Genomic DNA, 23,066 nt, shown 5'->3' with positions numbered 1-23,066 from the left:
ACAAAAAGAAATATCTCCAATATTTTTGTAAAATTCCAATATAGTTTTTTGGTTTGTTTCTCCCAAAATAAAAAGATATTTACAGCAAACTCAGTTTCAGATGCATGCACTGCAGAGATTCATATGCACCTCAAATTCAGCATTCCCCATCAGCTGGAATTTGCCAGCTCCCCAGAAAACCTGAGAGATCTGATGAAATTTGAATTCTTCTCACTCATTGCACAATGAATCTTAAAAACCTCTCCCTTTCTTTTTCTAAGCAAGAATTAAATTAGAATAAGATTCAGAAAGGCATCGTGCCCTTCCTAAATTTGTGACTTTACAGAAATGAAAGGTAAGTATATACATTGTGTTTTAGATTAATTTTAGCAACACCTCCTCACAGTTTTTGTACTGTAAATAAAAATATATATATATACATAAAAAAGCAACTAACTTCTGTGGACCTGGCTTAGCTCACGAGAGACCAAAGGCATTTCCACTTTAAAGGAATATGGCATACAGAAGTTAGGTGTTACCTGCAGGAGTCCAAAAACACCATACACGTAAAACATACCAGCTTCTACATGAAACAGATCAATAACTGTTTATATTCACTTAGTATATTCACCAAACTAAACCATTTTTTTCATCATCTACAGTTACATATGCTCTAATGAGTTTTAGCTAACAGACACAAATTACGGAAATCCATGTCTATCACATCATATCATACATGTATGAAATCCATGTCATATCATACTTGCATTAGAAATGTATGCAGTGTGCCAAAAATTCCTCCAAAACAAACTATTCACTGGAGATTACACAACAACAACCTGCTTTTCAAGAATCCTGCTTCCTCAGTGTATACCTCACTTCTGCTCTGAGTATCTTCTCCACAGTTTCAGCACTGATGAAACCAGAAAGAATACTGCAAGCAGTAGTAACTCATGTGCACAATAATATTTTTCCTGCACCTTCAGTTGGCTAAAAGGAATACTATCTTGAGGCAAAATACACTCCTGAATTATGTATGGGAATAAACACGAGCCCTGAAATACAGTGCAAATTCTGTATCGCCCTTTTTGTTTACATTGGAACTGTTTTGGACAGGCTGACTCTTATAGGAGATTAAGGATGAAATTTAGCTGGAAGTTTATGGGAATGGAGGGGCTAAAACCTTTGAATTTGAAGGGCGGAGTCATGCCTCTAGTTACGTAGTTATTTAAAAAAAACAACCAACCAACCAAAAACCCCACACCTCATCTTTAAGACAAAACTGACAGAAGATTCACATAGCTATCTAACATCAATAAACTACAACTTAAAAGGAACATTTTTCTGAACATTAAATTTACTTTAGTTTTATTGCATTTTATTTATTTTAAAAAATTCAGAAGATTTTTACATTCCAGACTTCCTGCCAGCAACAAGTGGAATACATCCTGTTACATGTTTTCTACTAACATAGCATAAGATCAAGGCAATCATTTGAAATCCTTTGATTTCACTGCCAGATGAAATAACATAAATATAGAGCACCAGCATAAGCAAAGAGCGGTTGTCAATCACGAATTAAAAATTATTTGACATCCAATATTAGAACTTCTATACTAAGAATCAATTTAAGTCACTTAACTATTCTCCTAATTTCAAACTTTTCATGATTAAAATGTGATTCTGGTAAAAGGTGCTAGTAAACAAGTTGGATTTTTAAAATAATTACATGGGAGTTTCTCTTTCCTATATTCATTCTTTGAAATACATAGCACCAAAATCCAGGTATTAACTTAATTTTGACTGACAGAATACACTGAAATAACTGAATATGGAAAAAGAGTACTTCAAAATATTTTTTAAGATTTTTTTTTTTAAGTTTGATTTTCCACTTACAAGAGATGACCCAAATAACAGTTACATGTGAACAATACTTTACAGTTTGAGAGTTAAATCTTCATTAGATTTAGCCATAGTTATTTCTATAAACTCTGTAAGTGATAGTGAATAAGTTATAAGAAGCAAACTGAAAAACAGATCCTATGATTTCAACTGCTGAGCAGTGTATGAAATGCAAAAAAATAATTTAATAAACAGAAGAGGTATAAAGAAACATCTTCAGAATCCTTTATCTCCAAAGAAAGAAACACTTTAAGTAAGAATATTTAAACTTCTTCCCAGAAAAATAGATTCCTAGAATTGGACAGTAAATTTCTCATGATAGGGGCCAGAGTACAAAAGAACTGACTAAGACTCTTGCCAAAAGAAATAAATAGATGAAAAAAAAATTAAAAAGTGCTGCAATACTTGTAGAAAAGGTTGAATATTTAGGCTCTATAAATTGGAAAGAGAATGCAGAGTACTTTTGTAAAGGTAATATGAAAGGTTCCATGAAGTTTCTAAGAAAATGCTAGCCGACTTCACTGTGGAAATGGAACACTAAAATACAAGGATGATATAGCATCAAATATGCCAATTATTTTAATTAGATTTCTGATACAACAAAGCAAGAAAATATGCAAATGTATAATTTAGCCTATTTCTACACATATCCTTTACACCAAATGTTACTGCTGAAATATAAAATTAAGGTTGTCTAAACTTCCCGTGTTCCTTTCTTCTAGCACCACAATCAACTTTTTTTTTTCCTATTTTTTTTTCCTCTCAAAATTCATAGTTTAACTGATACAAGAACCAATACACCCAAACCTTACATTCAAAATTCTAACTACATAAGAAAGCTCATATTAAGGCGTGTCAGAACATTTTTATTAGTACTGTTAAGAGTAAGAACCTGATCTTTCCATGAAATAAATGCAGTACAGAAGTGTCAAGAAAACTAGAATTAATACCTGGTTGACTGAAAATCTTCAAATTGACAAGTAAGCTTCATTATATAGCACCATCAAAATTGGCTGGAAAAACTAGCTATCATAAGGACAGAACGCTCGTTGATGGCTTCCTCAGATGCATACACATTTCGATAGCCTAGGTAACAGCGTTTTATAACTTTTTGCCATACTAAATTGACATCAAAAGCTTTCTTAATTCAGAAGAAAAAATCAGTCTTCAACCAAGTAAGTAATTCAAGTAAGTAATTATGGGATACAGGACTTATGAAGAATCCATATGGGGAAAAAATTTGTAATGATTAGGTTTGATTTATCAATTTACACTGCCTAGCTCAAAAGATAGCTTCTCATCAGTTAAGTTCCACACTTGTACAGTATATTTGATATCAAACTTAGCTGGAGGGTAAGCTGAAATATTATACTAATTTGTGCAGAGGAGTTGACATGATGTACAGTGGCCTAAAGCTATAAGTGGAACCCTATGGGGAATGATGAAACACTTTTATCAAAGGATTGCTGCATTAATAATGGAAATCTAGGATCATTTTCTGTCATTTAAATTGCTTGTGAGGACATACGTAATTAATACCACGTATTGACTTTCACCAGTCTTAAGAAAGCTTATGCTTTGGAAAAAGAATAGTTGCTTTCTATACCGACAGTCTACTCTTTTCTGTTTACCTTTTCTTAGAAAAAGTAGCTTTACTTTAACAGTTCACCAGTCCTAAATAAGTCATCATGAACTACCACGTATCTGCTAACAGAGAGAGCAATTTGCATGGTATTAGATGTGCTTGCCTATCATATCTAAAAGATTTGTCTCATCTTAACTTTCCAAGTTTAAAAACCTATATTCATGTTAGGCTAAATACTCTCAGCATGTTATAGGAATTTTAACTGCTTTTGTTCTTGAAAAACATGTTCTAAATATTCCATTAGATTTAGAAAGTAACAAGGCTTCCAGTTTTTAGGAAGCAGTCTTGATCTTAAACCCACAAGGGTGCAACAGTTCATCTTCCCTGCATGCCTTCAACCCAACCCATCTATCACACTGAAAACAACTGTTTATTAGTAGAGCACAGATAAACAGAAAACACCCTAACATATCTCCCAGGCTGCTGTTATTTACCTGACTTCGTATCTCCAATGATACTCAGATGCTCAGGGCTTATTTAAGAGCTTGAGAATTATGAGTTATCAGAAGAGAATAGGAAAATGTAGATGTTAGAAAAAAAAAAAAAAAAAAAAAAAAGATTTATAAACAACACATTTTTCTACACATTTCTTCTCTACATATGCTGATGTGCCATGAAATCTCTATCTCCAATTGACACAGAACATAGTTATACATACCACAGTTTGGTGGTTAACTTGAATCACTTCATCCCCAGCATGGATTTTCTTGCACCGATCTGCAGGTGACTGAATTTAAAATAAAAGAGATGATAAAGAATACAGTTCTTACTGGTCATCATCTCTCTTTCAGCAGTATGGTTGCTAAGGTATGTAAATCAGGTTAGACTGATAATTACATTCCACTGTGAAATGAAGAATTTAAGAAATATTTGGTAAATTAATTCATTGTTGTTGGAGAAAAATAATCTGTGCTATGGTATACAATGCAATAAACTGGTAAGAACGGTATGAATATATGTATTTAGAGAGGGTAACCAAATCTTAAGGATTTATTTTTAATTTCATTCCACCAAAGGACTGCTTTAAGCCACCTGACATCTCTTAAGCCCATCTTTGCCTGAATGTTGAACCTATCAAGACTCATTTGAAATTGCTTCATAAACAAAAATCATAACATTGTCTTTTTAGTTATTTTCTAACATTTCAATTGGTTCCAGAAAACTTCAGTAAATCAATGTTCTTCGAAGACTATATAAGGAGAGAGGACTAGGCTAGGAAGATCATACAAGTTACATGGTAACTTAGTTTCTAGGTCATTATTAGGGCAAAAGTATTGCAATCAGCATCAAAATCCTACTAAGATCACACTTTCAAAAAGCAAAGTAGTTTTGTTCTTTGTTTTTGCCTCAAAAAACACACACCCCCATATGCACAGAACAAAAAAATTTCTCCTCTTCGGTCACCTATATTTACAGTAGAACAACTGTTTTACAGGGGGAAAAAACAAAAACATAACACCTACATTTAAAGGAGTTAAAGTTCATTAAGCTTTTCATAGAGTGACAATTTATGATTTCTCTCTCAATACTGTGGCTGCCACTCTATGAAGTCACTTAAGTCAACTTAAAGTTAGAAGTTGAGACTGACAGTTTGAAGAAAAAAAAAAAAAAGAAGAAAAAAATCAACAAATTGCTCAGGATCAGCTTTCCAAAAAGCTGCCATGAATTTTACAGAAATGATGGAATTAAGTTTAATTAATTTTCAGGTGAGATAACATGCAGTCTTGAGAACATGCTCCAGGACTGCAGTGTGGATTCTTTGTGATAACCTATGTACTATATCCCTATCCAAAAATGTGTGTCCCATAGCTGTGCTATGACTTTCCAGTGCAGTTCCACATGTCATGGCTTAACCTAAAAACAGTGTTTAAATGGAACATATCCAAGAGAAACGTGAATTTAACAGAAGGGTCACTCACAACTCAGTTCTAGGAGGCATTGCTCAGAACATTTTAAATCAAGCTGGGCTGGTAAAAGTGTAATTTTAGTTAGATAAGAAAAGCTGCCTTGACTATTTGGCACTATTCAGCATTAAAGGTGTTGACTTTGGGAAAAATGACGTTCCAGTGATCTACCTTCTGACATTTCACTACTCACATCTCTTCATTCATCTCTCTAAAAATCTTCATAGTCTTGCTATGTAGCATCGCTATTTTAGCTCAGATGTTGTTACAACCAAGACTTTCAAAACGTCTATGCAAGTGAATCCCATGTTGCCACCATTTAACATAATGGGTCTTTATTATAATATAAAATTTTATCCTGTACAGACTTCAGCATTTACAGCTTAAATTTTTCTTGACAAAACAGGTATTTTTGTGTAGCACTTGGCAAAGCAAAACAGGGTCTGGGAATCTTCAAATTGAAAATGTATACTGTAAAAAAAAATAATAATTCAAATTATGCTTGGAATACTCTGCAAGATGATGTAAAAATCATTTATACAGGAGTCTCAAGGCTGTGGTCTTGTGAGGAAGTTGCAACTCTTGCTCCTTACTGTTGTTTTTTTTCCACACAAGTAAAGAATACAGACCTCCCTCTTAAGAAATATATTCTATCATTGCTATTTAAGGAAAAGAGAAGAGAATTCATATATTTTTATTTTGTTTTTAAATGCATATGATGATATTTAAGCAAAACATCCACTTGCAAAGCTCTGCTAGGAGGAACAAATGGTTCTGATGGATGAAAAGCTCTACATTAGCCAGCAGCGTGCACTTGCAGCCCAGGAGGCCAACTACATCCTAGGCTGCATGTGACAAGCAGGTCAAGGAAGGTGTCTGTCCCCCTCTATTCAACCCTGGCTGAGGCCCCTCTTGGAGTGCTGTGTCCAGGTCTGGGGCCCCCAGCCCAAGAAGGATGTGGGGCTGTTAGAGTGGGTCCAAACGAGGGCCATGAAAATTATCAGAGCACCTCTCCTATGAAAAAGGCTGAGAGAGCTGGGAATGTTCAGCCTATAGAAGAGAAGGCTCCAGGGTGACCTCATTGCAGCTTTTCAATACTGTGGGGGGGAGTGGGGGGTGTCTTATATAAAGGATGGAGAAGGACTCTTTACTCAGGTAGATAATGATAGGAAAAGGGGAAAAGGTTTTAAACTCAAAGAGGGGAGACTTAGATTAGAGGTTAGAAGGAAGTTTTTCACTCAGAGGGAGGTGAGGGACTGGCACAGGTTGCCCAGAGAGGCTGTGGATGCCCCATCCCTGGAGGTGTTCAAGACCAGGTTAGACGAGGTCCTGAGCAACCTGATCTTGTGGGTGGTGTCCCTGCCTATGACAGGGGGGTTGGAACTAGGTGATACTTGAGGTCCTTCCAACTGAGGCCATTCTATGATTCTATGAACCAAGTCCTGTCATGTCTGTATCTTCATTAGCTGGTAATTTCAGGGGTAATTAAAAGGGATTTTAACAACAGATGGAAGTACCTGTTGCTGAGGTTCACACATTCATATTGTACAAGGTAAACAAAATGTGTTCAGATTTTATTCTTCAGAATAGATTTAGTTTTGTCCTTTAGGTTAAACGTCGTCTTTGTCCCATTTTCTCAGTATAGCCAAACTGTCTGAAAGATCAATTTATACCACTCTGCCCTCATTAAGGGATGGAGCATATAAATGCATGCATATAAATCTGCATGTACAGATTTGGGTATTATTTCTTCTCAAGTCTCTCCTCCCCAAGCTGTAAGGATACCTGCAAACTTGACTAGTGCACATTAAGTGGGAACACAGGGAACAATTCCGTTAAAGTTACAGTCCTGCTGTATATGCAGCCCAAAACATTACTCAGAAAATACCTTTTCATTTGGAAAACCAAATTACAAAATGACCTTATCTGAAGAATACATGTGTTTTGTGAATGAAAAGCCTCTCTCCAACATGGTCTAAAAGGGCTACTCAATAAGAAAGCTGTAATCTCCTGCTGGAACAATGCATCCTTTATAATTATTGCTTTCAATCAAGAGAGGGAAGACATGAACCAGAAAGCTCAAGTTCCTCTAATGCTACAGGACCACCAGAGAGAAGATCTTCCAGGGAAGTGACCTGTGATGAAACCTGCTCTTTCACACTTCAAGGTTCAGCGCTCAGCTAATCTGAACTGCAGAGCTGATGTGTTGGGAAAGATGGCTCCTAATACCAAACCACAAGGTGAAGACTCTAATAGATTTTGGAACTAGCCAAAGCACTTCAAATTGCCAACAGATAAAGCAGAACTGTGGATACTATGTTAGATTAGGTGTCTAGCATTGCTATGCTACTGTGTTTATTAAAAATAGAAGTGCTTCTCTGTGATCTCTCAGGAAGGTGTCAGATAAAAAGTTGTGCCAATTTCTTCTCTTCTGGAGCAGAATTGGAAAGAAAAAGGCTATAAACTTTTGTTCAAAGGGAAGATAATCTGGATTCTTGCTGTTTCATAGAAGTTTAGCTGTCCCATAAGTGGTAAACAGCAATGGGTCAGATCACATCTGCACCACCACGACCTTACTCTGACCATGCTGCTTAGATGTTTCTCTTCCCATCTATCAAAGGAAATGGCTAGCTACTGTGTGTTTAAATCCAGAAGACACCTTACTTTCTCTAAGGCGCTACTCATTTTCACAAATATTTTAGCACACAACAGGATTTTCCCTAGATAGCAGACTTCAGTTTCTCAGCCTGCTGTGAGAACCTTAAGGCTGTTACAGTGACTGAAAGCATCAGTAACAAAAGCAGAAAAGTCATAATGACTGAAGCTTCCTGACATGGGTTTAAATTATATTCATGAATCACAAAAGATAAGCATTTTGAGGGAATGCATTAAGATTTTATTTTTATCTTTGCCCCTGGGAAATTAAATCCAATATTAGTAATTCATGGAGAGAAATGGTTCCTTTTACAATCTGAGAGAAATTCAACTGTAAAAAATATCTTCTTTCATATGTTTTCTACAGTTGGCTCAACAATGGTTCTGTTGTCTTTGTTTAGTTTTGCTAATTTTACTCAAGATATTTTGAGCTGTAGGCTCCCTAAGATTTTGATTTCAAGGGTGGAATTCCTTATGCTTTCCTTATTCTGAGAAAGGCAGCATTCTGAGACAGAAGTTCTGCAACAGATATTATCTATTGTGTATAACACATGGATATCCTGCCCACAGCAAAAGAAAAAAAAAAAAAAAGAAAGATTATCAGACTGCAGTTCCTGTGAAGGGACAAAAAAAGTATTCCTATTTTATTGAGAGGTTAGCAGAACCTCACTGCAGATTAGATGCAGCAGCTGTAAATACCATGTAGGTACTTTGTACTTCGCACAGTATGACACAGTAGCAGAATAAAACAAACATTTCTGACAGCTTCATCTTAGGAAATTGACATCAAAATCTTCAAAAGGAATTGCTTAAGCCATTATGAAACGGTTCAGTATTGTTCAGTAGGTTATTCTGTGTTCATTGAAAATTATGGATAGAAGACTTTCTCTCCCAAATTGATCATCTTGCTCATTTCCTAACATACAGATAGTTCTCTGCATATGGTGTACAAGGAAAGGAGGTTGTATTTCAAGGGTCATTGAAAAGTGGTCTATTACGGTTTGCTTGCTGTTTTATACTTTCAATGAGAATTAGTACAACAGTAATAAGTGTTCCTTTCTAAAGGCATTGCTCAGTTCATGCAGAAACATATGCTTACTTGTCAACGTGAAGGGATGTCCTCATTTTCATGCACTTATTTATTACTAAATAAAGCTCAATAGATGGCAAATATGAAAGCTGTTTTTCTAATACTGCTGCAAACATCACTGTGTCAGTCTATACATAACCAAGATTCATCTTTTATTCATACAGCAAGGTAACTTCAAGATAGCTACCCCCTATCTTGATCATTTGAATCATTTTAGGTGTCTAGCAAGAGCAAATCAAAACTGATTCTCCTAGTTCTCAACTGGGAACAACTGTTTCAATTCTGAAATAAACAAGCACAAGCGTTTCTGCCGTCCAACATGCTATTGGTCCTCAACAGCCAACTAGCACAATTCTGCAAGCAAAACGTAGTCTATAGCAAAGGGAAAGCATAAACCACAGGTAAGGTCAAAAAGGCTTCCAGGCCTGAACATACAGTATTAACAATACTTACATTTTCTGTTGTTCCAGTAATTACATGGAGACCATCATATGTTGATTTAATGTACATACCCTAAGAAAAAGACATCATGGGAAAGAATTTTTAAAGTGTTTCACAAACGATCACCAACCAAACATAACTTGCACATCTCTAAAAGAAAAGCATGTTTTCTTTTTTTTTATTTTTTTCCCCCAAATTTTGCAAACTTTTAATATATGTCATGAGGAACTTGTATCTGGATAGAACAATGCTCTTTGACATACCTAGAGAACAACAGACCAAATGATTCTGGCCGTAATTAGCAATAGGAACCTAAAACTTTTACCACAGCCATCTCCACAAATGCTTCCTAGTTTTCTTATATACTGCTTCAACTACAAATGTAACAACAGTAGCATCTGATTAAGGCGACAAAAAAAAATTAAAAAAATTATGAATTGCCTTAGGATGATCAATACTTCCATTTTGTTTTGGAAGAAACAGAAGGCTTTAAAAGACCTGGAATCTCTGGCAGAGACATGACATCCAAACTGATAAACAATGCTCTGAAGCATGCCTGTAAAATGGTCCAAAGACTTTCTGACTGTCTTACTCATCTCAGTGAACAGCTCAGTTACAAAACTCAATTATGACAACTTAAACATCAACTTTGTTAGATCTGCAACTTTTTTCAAAAAGTGTGGAAAAGGGGGGAAAAACTTCGGTACCTCAAATCTGTTTCTTCATCAAGTCAAAATACAAACATTTTAATAGCAACCACTAAGGTAGAAAAAGAAGGAAAAAAGAGAGATAGTTGATATATACTGCACATTTAAGCAACTTTTGAGGAATCTCCCTTCCTCCATTCAGTTAATAGAAAGCAGGTAAATAATGAAACTTGAGTAAACATTATTTTAATTATCTTGAGTAATGTTACCTCCTTTTTCTCTATTTAAGAGTGTTATAACAAAGTCTGTTACTAGCTGAGGAACTACTGAAGTACAGTAAAGAGGCAAAGAAGACTTACCCAGTTGCACTAATCTAATTTGGGACCAGAACTCTGACATTTTGGTAGTGGGGAGAGTTCATGAGTTTCCTAGGAAAGGGGACTCAAAACTAGGCTTCTATTTTGCCCTGCATAGCATGTAGCATCAAATGCAGTTGTCATGTTGGGCTGCCACAGCTTGAAGAGCACGAAGCAAGGATTTACTCATTCTTACACAGACATAGGAAGAAGATAGGAACCCCCAACATTATCCTTTCACTTCGAGCTCCTCTATCCACCTTAAATAATTTTTCAATTGATTGGCTCTATGAATACAGTTTTCTGCTTGGCTCATTTACCTCAAATATAGAATGACAATTTCTTGTACATTTATCCTCACAACACCCCTGTGAGGTAGGGAAACACTAATATATACACATTTTACAGACAGAATAATGAGCCACACAAGAGGCTGAGAGACGCTGATATCTTTTTTTGGCACCTAATAACTACCTGAAACCAACAAAAACCAGGGCATAAATCCTTCTTACTGTTTAAATCTAAGTGACCTGACCACACACCCTGCAACATGGCAAGAGCTGAAACCATAGTGACTTTGTGGTGGCAGGAATTATGAGTCAGGTCCACATAGAATACTTTCTGAAGAAAGTCACAGCTTTGCTTTTATTGATAATTGGCTACTGTTTCCAACTTAAATGTAAGGGAGAAAGCATAGGAAAAATAGTTACTTAATAGCTATTCAGTGTTTAGATTTGTGCAAAGCATTATTCTGAAGGATGGTAAGAGAATCCAAATATACGATTGTAGAGTACAGTTTGCATCCAATCTAGTGTTTTCTAGAAAATTTAAAACAATTTCCAGATGCAAAAGAGGAGAAAATTTCTGAAAAAAAATCTTTTAAAGCCAAAAATCAAGATTTTGCACGCATTGGGAAAGAGATCAAAGAGGGAAGCTGAAAAAAAAAAAAAGATATATTTATTCCACACCTGCAAAATTAACAAATGCTACACTGATACTACACAGTAAGTGTAAGTTTTGTAAGAGCCAACACCATTTTGTTTATAAAGCAATTGTTAAATAAGCAGATGTAACATTTTGCCATTTACAAATAAAAACGCAACAGAAAGATGAGCTATCCCTCCACATGCTTTTCTCCACTGCTTGTTGTGAATTATATATCATAAATGGTATATACAAAAAATGTTTTAGGGTACGCTGTTTCACCTGAAATGAAAATAAGAATACCACAAACATTTACAATTTTTCCCCTCATTGCCGCCTTGTGGCTGCACAATATCAACACTATATTTAGTATTCAAGAACAGAGATTAGGGTTTGCTCTTCCTTTGTACTAAAACAAATTGGAAGATACATATCTTAAATATCAAAATATAATGCCAAAGTCCCTATGAGTTCAAAGAAAAGGAAAGATAGTGCACTTAATATGACTAGAATAACCATACAGTAACCACCCTGGGAATCAGGGAAAAAAAAAGTCTAGATTAAAGACCAAGTAACTCATGCTTCATTACACCACAGATTGTTCTGATTAGTTATGGGCAGAAGTTTAAGTTTAAACAAAAATAAAGTGCATTGATTGGTTTGAAACATTATTGAGTTAAGGGTTAGAAAAGAGACCTTGGACACTTAAAAAAAAAAATGCAAGAACAGGATCTGATATACGTTTAATATAATTTACGCAATGTTGGGTGGAAAATACAAGAAGATACTAATTCCATTTTATCACATACTTACTGAATTTTTACTCTTTCATTGTGACATCTTGATGCAGTCCCCCAAAGTTGCACTTGCCTCTTTAGCCATGAATGTGCTCCAAAATTGCAAAACAGCTCAAAAGTAAACTTGAGTGTCTCTTCAACTTAGCCTTAGAGCTCAGATAGGACTAAGATGACCAAGGTCCATGGTTAACATGGTTTTGAGACCTTGGACATTTTTTCCGCAGCTTCTCCAGCATTTCAAGTCAAGTAACAAAGGAAAAGTATTAGGAATACTTTTCCTAATACTAGATTCATGGAAATTACTTTCTAGCTAGGCTAGGCATTCAGCAGTGCCCCTTTAAGTAGCTGCCACATTGTGCTCTAACTACAACTTCTATTTTATGAGTACTTTTTCTTGTGACAGGCTCATTTTATGTTCACTTCAGCAGGAAAAGAGGAACCAAGAACAATCAGTCTAATGTTCAAGCATATTCACCTTTGCATTTCTGAATCTAGCAAGCTAAGTGAATAGCTTGAACTTGAAATCCTATCACAGAACTGACTAGGTTCACTATATGACAACTATAGCCATCATATACATGACATAGCATTAAATGAAAATATAAACAGGAGAAATTGAAATTCCACAGTTCTCTGATATTCTGTTCTATATTAAAAAAATACAAATAAGTAGAAAGGTACTGTTTAGAAAAACTTCCCAAGGAAAAAGGGCAGCTATAACTTAGTAACCTGCTTTTTATCTAAAAGGCATACAGTATTCTGCTTCTTTGTTAAATACACTCACTGTTTTCAAACAGTAGTATTTTTCAGCCTGTCCCCTGGCAAAAGATGCTATTTAAGCTAACCAGTTTTGTCTCTTTCTATAACATCAATAGCGGAAAAACACACAAAATTAAATTCTACCTAGTGAGAAGTGAGATGGATGAAACTCTTATCAAGTCCTCAAAAAAAAAAGGGGGGGGAGGAATTATTACGATTTGCATGCTCGTGATTGCAAAGATGACCACATTAATTAATTTGTAGCTTTTTAGAATAATTCTCTACTCTGAGAGCTCCTTTTTCACCCTTACTTCACAACTCCTGCAGGACATCTCTCTTTCTGTAGCAATACCCACATGGGCTACACTAGAGATAAAGAAGAAGAAAAAGAAAAACCAAGACTCACCCATGATGTTGCATTCCAGCTTTACCCAGTACATAGGAGTTTCTCCACATTGCACCTTATCAAATTCCTTACCAGATTATTTAGCTTTTTTTTTTTTTTGATAAGCAATAGCTACTTTTAATAAGACATTGCAATCCCTGTAAAATATTTGTCTACTCATTCTGCATGAAGGTATTAGTCTGACCATTTACATCTACCTCTAAGTGATACTTACGTTCCCCCTCCAAAAAAAAAAAAAAAAAAGTCAAATATAGTGAAGGAATTATTATGCATGTTAATTAAAACATCTTGGTAGTGCTTCCATCTGTTTTATGTTGTAAAGGCTCCAATCATTTTCTCAATTCCATCCACCATATGTTTATCATATATTTACCATGTTTTACATTCCCTTTTCTTCTTTTTTTTTTTTTTTTCCTCTCCCTGATCTACTTCCACTTCTTAGATACTGAATTTGAGACACTTTAAATATGTTGTTTAAGCTAGGTGAAAAAACATCTTCCGAGTCAGCAGCCAACTATGCCCTTTTCCTTTGTGCTTGAAGTCTTTCCATCTTTACAGGGGCTTTTATTTAGTGACTGGTAAAGCCAGCATGGAACTGTCATGTGGGTCCAAAATGCAGAAGAAAGTTGACAATAATCCATTTTCCGCCTCCAATGTTGCATGAATCCCAGAAGAAGGTCCAGATGTTTTCGAGCTTCACATTCATCCAAGTGCTCCTGATGATGCTATTCAAAGCTCCAAGCTCCACCTTCACTTCTTAAACCAACACACTTACTGAATCACATTCACTATATATTCAGCTGAAAATATTAGTTTAAAAAGAATAAATAGAAAAAAATCCCAGCAGCCTAGAATCAAAGCTTTTGTACAAAATACCAAGGACAACCTGACAAAGATGATCTGTTAGTAAGACTGGCATTGTAAAAACTGGAAGGTACAATATGCACCATGAGGTGCAAATACATAGTCCTGGGTTCCTGCTCCAGAGAGCTCACAATCTAATGGAGCCAGCTTGATACAGAAGCAAAAGAAATGGTGATAAACAGGCAAGGACAAAGTGGAAAAAATATCATGGTATCAAAGCATCATAGAGTCCTTCTAAGGCTTATATACTGCATAGTGGGTATTATCCATTTTTCAAAAATAAATATAATTATTTTTTCATTACAATGACATGATACTTCTCAGTCAGGAACAAGACCCTGTTCATTTGGTTCACAAATACATATTAAAAGAGAAAGCACTATCTCAAGAACTTCCAGTTTAAACAAACAAGACAGACAGAGGGTAGAAAACAGAGGCACACAGGAGGAAGAGGTTTTTTATCTGATTATCTAGCAAGCAGGAACAGACCCACAAAACATGTTCTTGTTTACAAAAATAATGGTCTTAGTTTTTCAGTCAGTGGGTATTAACACCACCCTACAGAAAGACTTAAATGAGGAGAGTAAAAAAAGGAAAAAGAAAAGAAAAAGAAAAAAAAAAAAAAAACAGTCACAAGACAAAGGAAAAGCTAAGATTAAAATTGAACAAAACTCCAAAAGAGGTGTCTGAGAGAAAGGGGGGGAAAATTTCTTCATTACAGCAGAAGCCAGTATTTAGAAATTTACTGCAGTGGGCTGGCAGAAGAGTGAGAAATTTACAGGAGAAAAGAGAGAGAGGAGAGAACCTGTAGAAAGATGAAATCCTTGAGGAATAGTCTGAAATGTATTCAGAGAGGGGAAAAAAAGCCAGTGGTGGAGGAGAAAACAAATAGTAGACCAAAATATGAGGCACTATGTAGTTCTCCAAAAGTTTTTTCCCCTCGTATTGTAATTGTGATTAACCAGAAGAATAGAAAATTAACTTAGTATATAATTAAATACCTTGACATACCAAATTTGTCAAAAAAGATGGAAAGAAAAACAAACAAACAAACAAAAAACCAAACTAATGAAACCCCAAACCCAACAACAACCAACCCACAAGCCAAAATACTCTCCAGAACTACAGCATCCAAACAACTTTAGAAACCTGCTGCAGAGAACAGCACAGCAATAGTCCTTCTTATTCACGGAAATGGAGCAACAGTAAACTTAGGCATGGGTTGCAAGTGTTTTCATTAGGCAAAAAATGGTTAACTGCATTCTGATCACCTTCTGCTCTCTTCAAGGCTTGTGGGAAAAGATTCTAGTATTGATGTAAATTAATAGAGCTGTAATTGTTATCTGTTTTGTATTGCAGTGGAAATTGGATATTTGAGCAAACGAAAGATCTGTGGTCAACCCTTGAGCAGCAAACACAGACTGGTTGCACTGGGACTTTACAACCACCTGATTAAGCATGCAGAGTTCTTGCAATAAAATTCAATAAGCTGCTTCTCAGCAGTGCTGCATAGCCTATGAAAAACTTATAAAAACAGCTTTATATCCCTGAGATACTATGAAGCATATTCCAGCATTTGACAGTTTTTGTGCATAAGCCCACGCAAACTTCTTGGTTGAGTTGATTTTAGTAATTTAAATCCCTTCAGACTTCAAGATGCTAGAACAATCTGAACCATTTCTCTGGAGCTGGTATAAATTGCAAGAACTTCTTGTTCATTTCTTCCTGTTCACTAAACTTTTTTGCATACATTGGTCAGCCATACAAAATACTTCCCAGTTGGCCCAGCTGCATAAGAAATCAAACTAGCACAAGAAATTGAACTATTTCAGACTTTAAAAAAAAAATGGCTGAAAGGTCCTATTTCTTTCCATATATACAAATTATTTAAGAAAACAAAACAGAAACAAACAACAACACTTTCTCATCCTGGATGATGGGTTTGATTAACTGCGTACTTCTTACCAGCCCTTCACTTGGCTTGATGTTTGTAAGCTGGATCACTTCAAGGTGAGCCGACTGGGAAACCAGTGGATCAGAAGAGAGTGAAATAATGTGATCACAGACGCCAGAGAGTGTTTTACACTAGGAAGGAAAAAACAAAACAAAATATAATAAACATACCATTGCTAACTGCGTATCAGCCTACAACTTAAAACATCATATTTTTACATGTAAGTACATACTTGCTTACATTGTTGAATCTACAAGGCAGAGGGGAATAAGAAGGAAAGACCTCATTAGTCAGCAACACAAAACCAGATACGCTTTTTGTGATGACACCAAACTGACACGCTGTCAGATCAGAGGAGAAAAAGGAGCAAAAGCTTTTTCTTCTCAGCAAAGACAGGAAGAGACCACACGTATTGATCCAATACACTCTCACAAGTAGATGCCCTACCCATGAGCTATGCTCAGGCATGTGAGGAATACAGGGAACCCCCAAGACTCCCACTTTCCAAATCCTTTGCAGACTTTAAGTGCCCCCATGCCCCATTAATTTCAGTTGAAAGGGCAGATGTTCAGCACAGATGAAAATCAGGCTCTTAACAACAGGCAACTCCCATTAACTCTGAAGTTTATTCTGTGCTAATAAAACATGCTAATTGATCTTGGTCTGAATTTCACATGCTCTGCTGGTGCCAAGTATGATTTACCATTGCAGGCATGAAGATTACAATAAATAGCCCCTTCATGATAGAATAATTCTTAAACCTATTATCCTTGGCATCGTTTGTACCAAGACAGAAATAAAAAAGTTTCTAAAAGGGCTGGGGCTGTCAAATGGGGACTTAGTATCTTCTCCTCACTAACTCCGTCTTGTCAGAGGCAGAGTGATAATTTATTTTCTTGTATTCTCTCATATTTCTGTACGCTAGCGTTTTTTGAGAGTTTCAGTATTTTCTGTGGAATCCTCTTTCAGCAGCTAAAACTGATTTCTCAGTTCAGGTTTCCAAATGTGTGTTTTGTCAGCAAATTCAGGGATCAGAACATTCGTTTGGTCTCACAACTGTGGGTAACTGCAAAAGCAATTAAGAACCAGCTTAATTGCCCTCACATTTAAAAGATTAAAGCTAACCAGTCCCCTCAAATGACTGAAACACAACTACATCCAACTGCTGCACCCATAGCTCTTCCAAGACTGCAAAGCATACTTTTTCAAGTAAAAGTGTCTACAACAACATATGGAAATAAAATATGAAAACGGATATAATGCCCTTGCCAAATCACCATTAGAATTCTTAGTGCCAAACTGCATATATACCTTATGTAGAAAGGAAAGTAAAAAAACCCCAGTGGCCAAAAAAAAAAAAAAAAAGTGACTTGATCCTGTTACAGACCATCACACTGGAATTTTCTCCTCTTTAAATTACTTATGAACAATAAATTGTGATAGGATATAGATGGCATATATTTACTGAATGATGTTGAAAATGAATAAACAAATTAAAATCAACAGGAGAATAACAAAATATATATAACCAACATGACCCTCTTCTAGAGATATTACTTTTAAGCATGGACACACACACACACACACACACAAATCCCTTCTGCTTTATCTTTATTTCATGATGCAGAATCATTATTGAAAAAAAGGAAGTCAAGGAACATTTAAAATGAGGTTAAGAATGCTTTGTGCTTTGTTTGAATTTGGCAGAAGTGAAAAAGTGATAAAAATGAACTTGATCACAACATTATTTTTGTGGCTTTTTTTATACTAAACAAGTACTTTGAGCTGAAATTTTTAAAAAGGTAAAAATGATATAAAATTCCATTATTAAAAATGTAAACATAGGTATTTTTGCTTATGTTCTATTTTTAAATACAATACTGGTTTGTTATTTGTATTTTCAGCTCTCTTGTAATTGTACTGAGAATTACTGAAAAATCACTTCTAGAGACTTATGGAACACTCTGCTCCCCACATGCAAAGAAGAGGCCCACACTATAAATTACATTCTGATGATTAAAACTGAATTTTTCATATACCTGCACACTTGTATTCACCCACCTAGTCTTCCTGTTACTCTCTTCAAAAACTACTACGTTTTTGAGTCCCTAGCAGCTTCAGATCAGCTTCCACTTATAAAGAATTAATATATTATTTTGTCTCCTATTCCTTACTGTCGCATAGCCAAAATGCCTAGGAGTGTTCCTACCACCTAACAGGAGGTATGCCAATTTAGAGATTGGAGATGTGGCTCCTTGTTCAAACAAGAGTCCTTGGCTGCCTTGGCAGATGACGGAGAAGAGTTAGGCAAGTCCATTATGTGACTCTGAACAGAAGCCTGTCTGGGAGGCATTACATAGCTTGCTGGGGCAGCTGCTCTCCCTCTGCTTCTTTGTCAGAGGGGGCACAGACGGTGTGTACCGTAAGCCTGAGGAGGTCAGCATCCCAATATGGCTCTATAAGGTACAATTGTGGAACAAGGTGGTATGAATATTCACCAAAAGGAGCTCTGGGAAAACTGGATGCAAAAATTACCATGTCACTATGATAAAAAACAAAACAACAAAAAAGCAATGTTCTTCTATGCATTTCTTAAAGATTATTCTCTTTCAGATCTTGTAACTTTCTATCTCAGATATTTCTCTCTCTGTTCTCTATTCTATATATCTAGATATTTCTATCTTAGATATCATTCTGGTGTCCAACAGGGTACACATTCCAAGCACAGTACATGAGCCACAGCAAAGTCCCTAGCGGAGACCCTAGAGTTAGAGAACATACTTTCAGATTAAGGCTTCCAGTTCTATGAGCCTCCCAAAATGAAAGCTCTCATTCAACATGTGAGGATGCATGAATATCTACCTTCCCAAAAGAATGAAATTTAGGGGCAAAAGTCTGATGCAGTGTTATAAAATCTTTTCCACGTCATGAATATCCAGATCTGACCAGGTTGAAGACAGAGAGCTTCTAAAATTTCATTAAATGTTACCAGGTTTATTACCATTTGTTAGTATCAGAGGTGACAGGAAACAGCAAAAGAAAATGGAAGGTACAGAAAAGCAAACAAGAAAATTCTTGAATTGCTTCTCTCAGTTTCTGACCAACAGAATTAACTCTTTTCCATCTAAAAGAGCACTAAAGGACCTGAGTGATTCAGTAAGACAACTAATTGAACCCACAGAGACTTTCTCAAGAAATGGTCAATTCAGATAATGAGACCTAATCACTACATTGTTTGCTTAGTAATTATGGAAGAGTCCTGTCCAGCAACCTAACTTCATTAAAATATGTTTAGTACTTATGAGAACTGCCCTTTTCTTTAGAGGGAAAAGGAAGCTTATTGTAGGAAGATTTTGAATGTAAGACTCACTGCTATTACATAATAAACTGGCATATTTGTGTTGCCTGAATTTACTATATTTCACATATATTTGCATAGCACCAAATGAATGAGTAGATGATTTGTTTTTAATTAAGCTGCTCATCTAATTTCAGAATAGCATGCATTTTCTTTCTGTTTTCTTGGTCCAAGATAATTTCAAGACTTTGGGAAGAAAAAGCAACTTTTGGATGACGGATCTACGTTCTGTCCAACCACTCAAAACTTCTGGCTGCCATAAGCAAATATCTAGCAACTCCTCCAGTTTTCTTCTGAATATATAAGCTTGTCTGTGTTGGAATACCTATAGAATCTCACAACTCTCCCTTAACTGTTATACATTCAAATATTTTTCATTATCACTCTATGGTTAAAGAACAAGAACTGCATGGGGCACACTAGCATGCAGTAGCTGTCTTCACCCCAGTGCAAGGAAAGGGTACACAGGCTGTCACTGAAAACATGACCAGAGGCTGACACTGCCAAAACTACACATTTCCTGACACAAATGCAAGTAGCACAAATAATCCCAGAATGGATTATAGAAGGTATTGTGAGGCTTAGTTTAGTTATTAGCCAAGAGTCCATAGACATAAAAGGACAGTACACTGACTAATGCAGAATGCATTTACCTCAAGTCCTTTTCTGCTGAATTGAATTTCTCAGTTTAAGGTGGTGTGCACAGCTTTTGTATCTTTAAGTACACATGTCCTTTGTATATTCTTTTTTCATGCTGGATAACCACTTTGAAACAATTATTTCCTCTCCATTTTTGTGAGAGAGGGGAGGAAATTAGCAAGAGAGGTTCAGCCTTATACCTATACTGGGGATGCTATTTCACTTCAGTTTTTAAAATAAAAGTTCTAATACTATCATACATCAGAGTGAAGGATCTGAAGTTTAGCAAGTACAGGCTGAAGATATAATACTTTTTCCTTTTGAAAACTTGCCCACATTTACCAAGCACAAGCCTGGAATATTGAAATTTGTAGATGCACAGTATAGATTTAGATAGACCTGCACCATGCAGTGTAAAGCACTGTAGTCAGTGCAGAAATATCTCAGTCCTGGTTTGTGGCTTTCCTAAACATTCCACAGCAGCTCATCAGGTTTGTTCCATATGCATTGCTTGGGAGCTCATCATTCAAGCAACTTCTAAATGTCTAGATCCACCATTACATTCAGTGCTTTACTAAATTTTCCCCTAAGCTCTCCAGACTTCACTGGAGCTTTCACCTTGGCAGATGCAAATGGAACAAATTATGCAGGTGAGAGAAATACCTTGTTTTTCATTATTAATATTTTTAATATTTCCTTTGATGGAAAGTAATGGACTGACATAGTATTTTGCACATATGCTACCCAATTAATTTAAGTGGAAGAAAAGCACACCAACAGTGCACGTGTTACTCATTTTGTTCCAAACAATTTACAAAGACTGTTTTTTTCATCATAACTATCCAGCACAAGCTGTATCAGAGACACGTATTTTAGTTTCACTATAATGTGATGGCACCTTTTCTCTCAAATGGCAGTTACCTTTTGTTACTTTGTAGAACTACATTTCTGATTATGAAAATGTTGTTAACAGGATCAGGATGCTTTACCATACTTTTGTAACTGCTGATTCCCTACTGTAATGCAATTTAAAAACACCTGTGTGGTCCTTCAGTACCTTATAGGTTTGTAAATATAGCAAATTAATTTGGAGGCTATAGCTTTTCTTCAGCCCTGGGCTGGACATCTTTTCTTTCACCTTTGCAAGGTACAAATAGGAATGTTACCCAAATTAATCTAGCACTTGTCCCTTTGCCACTTTCTGACTTCAGCAGAGAAGATGCACACTCGTATGCAGTGGCTGTACTTCTCAACAGATGGTGATGAGCAAAAGGCCAAGGAGAACTGTCTCAGAACTTTATGGAGGATGTAGCACCCAGCTGGTAAGCTGCTCTGCAGAAAAGGATCTGGGGGTGCTGCTGGACAGCAAGCTGAATGTGCCCTTGCTGCTAAGAAGCCTAATGATACTCTGAGTTGCATTAGGCAAAGTATTGCCAGCTGGGCAAGAGAGGTGCTACTTCCACTCTATTCAGCATTGGTGAGGCTGCACCTAGAGTACTGCCTCCAGTTCCAGGTCCCTCAGTAAAAAAGAGACGTGGACATACTAGGGGCTGTACAACAGAGAGACACCAAGGTGATTAAGAGACTGGAGCACCTCTCCTACTAGGAGAGACTGAGAGGGCTGGGACAGATCATCCTGGAGAAAAGGAGATGTGGGGGGAAATGCCTTCCAACCTCAACCAGTCTGCAGTTCAGATATCATATTTTAATACTGCAGAAGAAACAACCGCATAATAAAGAGTATGTTAGCATGCCCACTGCTCATTATCCTTGTCAAAATAACATGCATGGCTGCTGTTACTTGTACTGCAGATAAGAGAAGAATCTACTCCATGATTAAGATATAGTCCTACGAAATAACTTTGTGTGAACAATGCCATTTCAGTGGTAAAGTTAAATACTGTACATCTTTAAGCAATTCATAAAGAAATATTCCAGTAAAATAGTAGGGTTAGGTGTTCTCTGATATGCAGTGAAAGTCCACTGAAGAATAACTTTTCTAAGTATCTCCATGTGTTCATGTGCTATATTTATACATTTGCAGAAGCAGATATGAAAATGACAAGCAAGTATGAGTTACTAGATACATCAAGATGCACAGGAAAATGAGCATCCAATTGCTCCCATAAATATCAGCAGGCATTAAAAATGCCTGGCCTTTCTCAAGCCGCACTTAGCTTTCAGCATGCAGGCCATCTGGACAAAGGAAAAGGGTTTGGCAAAGCCAAAAAAAAAGGCAAATTACAAAAGATTAACTGAGAGAAATCAGCAGATGATAACATTTTCTCCTTTTGTTATGCAGCCCCTATTCTCAGTATTAGCCTTACGCTGTTGCCCACAGTTCTCTTTTGCAGTAACTAATCACTGCAATTTAAATAATAAATTTTCCTCTCTATTCAGTGACAAACTCATAATTGCATATTGTACCTACACCACAGTCTTTATGTACAAAGCTAAATGATTTAAAGGAGGATTAAAAATATCACTAAAAAGCATCTAGTTGTGTGGTAGAAATTCAAGGGGAAATGTTTTATTTTACTCTGTAGGCAGCCAGCTCATGTCCCAAAGCATGAAGAATGAAAGATCATACTGTTTTTACCCATGCTTTTGGACTGTAGTGCACTGATTTCTAACCGATTTTCCACAATTGCTCCTTCTTTCAGCTAAGGGGATGAGGACATCAGGGTATCTAAATTTTACTTGAATCTTTCCTGATTCTCTGTGGCTAATTTACTTTGTACTGGCA

General features: G+C 36.2%; 1 protein-coding gene across 10 annotated transcripts in view; it reads right to left on the bottom strand.

Annotated features, from left to right (window-relative positions):
* Nucleotides 1-23,066, bottom strand: part of CNKSR2 (connector enhancer of kinase suppressor of Ras 2) — a 220,445-nt gene that overhangs the window by 110,484 nt on the left and 86,895 nt on the right. For 5 of the 10 annotated variants that reach the window (XM_084507141.1, XM_084507139.1, XM_084507136.1 and 2 more), the window contains exons 6-8: nucleotides 16,335-16,454; nucleotides 9,629-9,688; nucleotides 4,185-4,253 (exon numbers count right to left, since the gene is read on the bottom strand). In XM_084507141.1, the coding sequence (XP_084363267.1) occupies nucleotides 4,185-4,253; nucleotides 9,629-9,688; nucleotides 16,335-16,454 (249 nt within the window). Of the gene's footprint in view, nucleotides 1-4,184; nucleotides 4,254-9,628; nucleotides 9,689-16,334; nucleotides 16,455-16,555; nucleotides 16,665-16,770; nucleotides 16,910-23,066 lie in introns of those variants that run through there. The other 5 variants (XM_084507145.1, XM_084507144.1, XM_084507137.1 and 2 more) reach the window with 5 other exon arrangements.

This window comes from Aythya ferina (genome assembly GCF_964211825.1).
Source record: "Aythya ferina genome assembly, chromosome: 1".
NCBI classification, from domain to species: Eukaryota; Metazoa; Chordata; class Aves; order Anseriformes; family Anatidae; genus Aythya; species Aythya ferina.
Note: the sequence above shows the minus strand (reverse complement) of the source record. Positions and strands in the feature narration are given on the sequence as shown.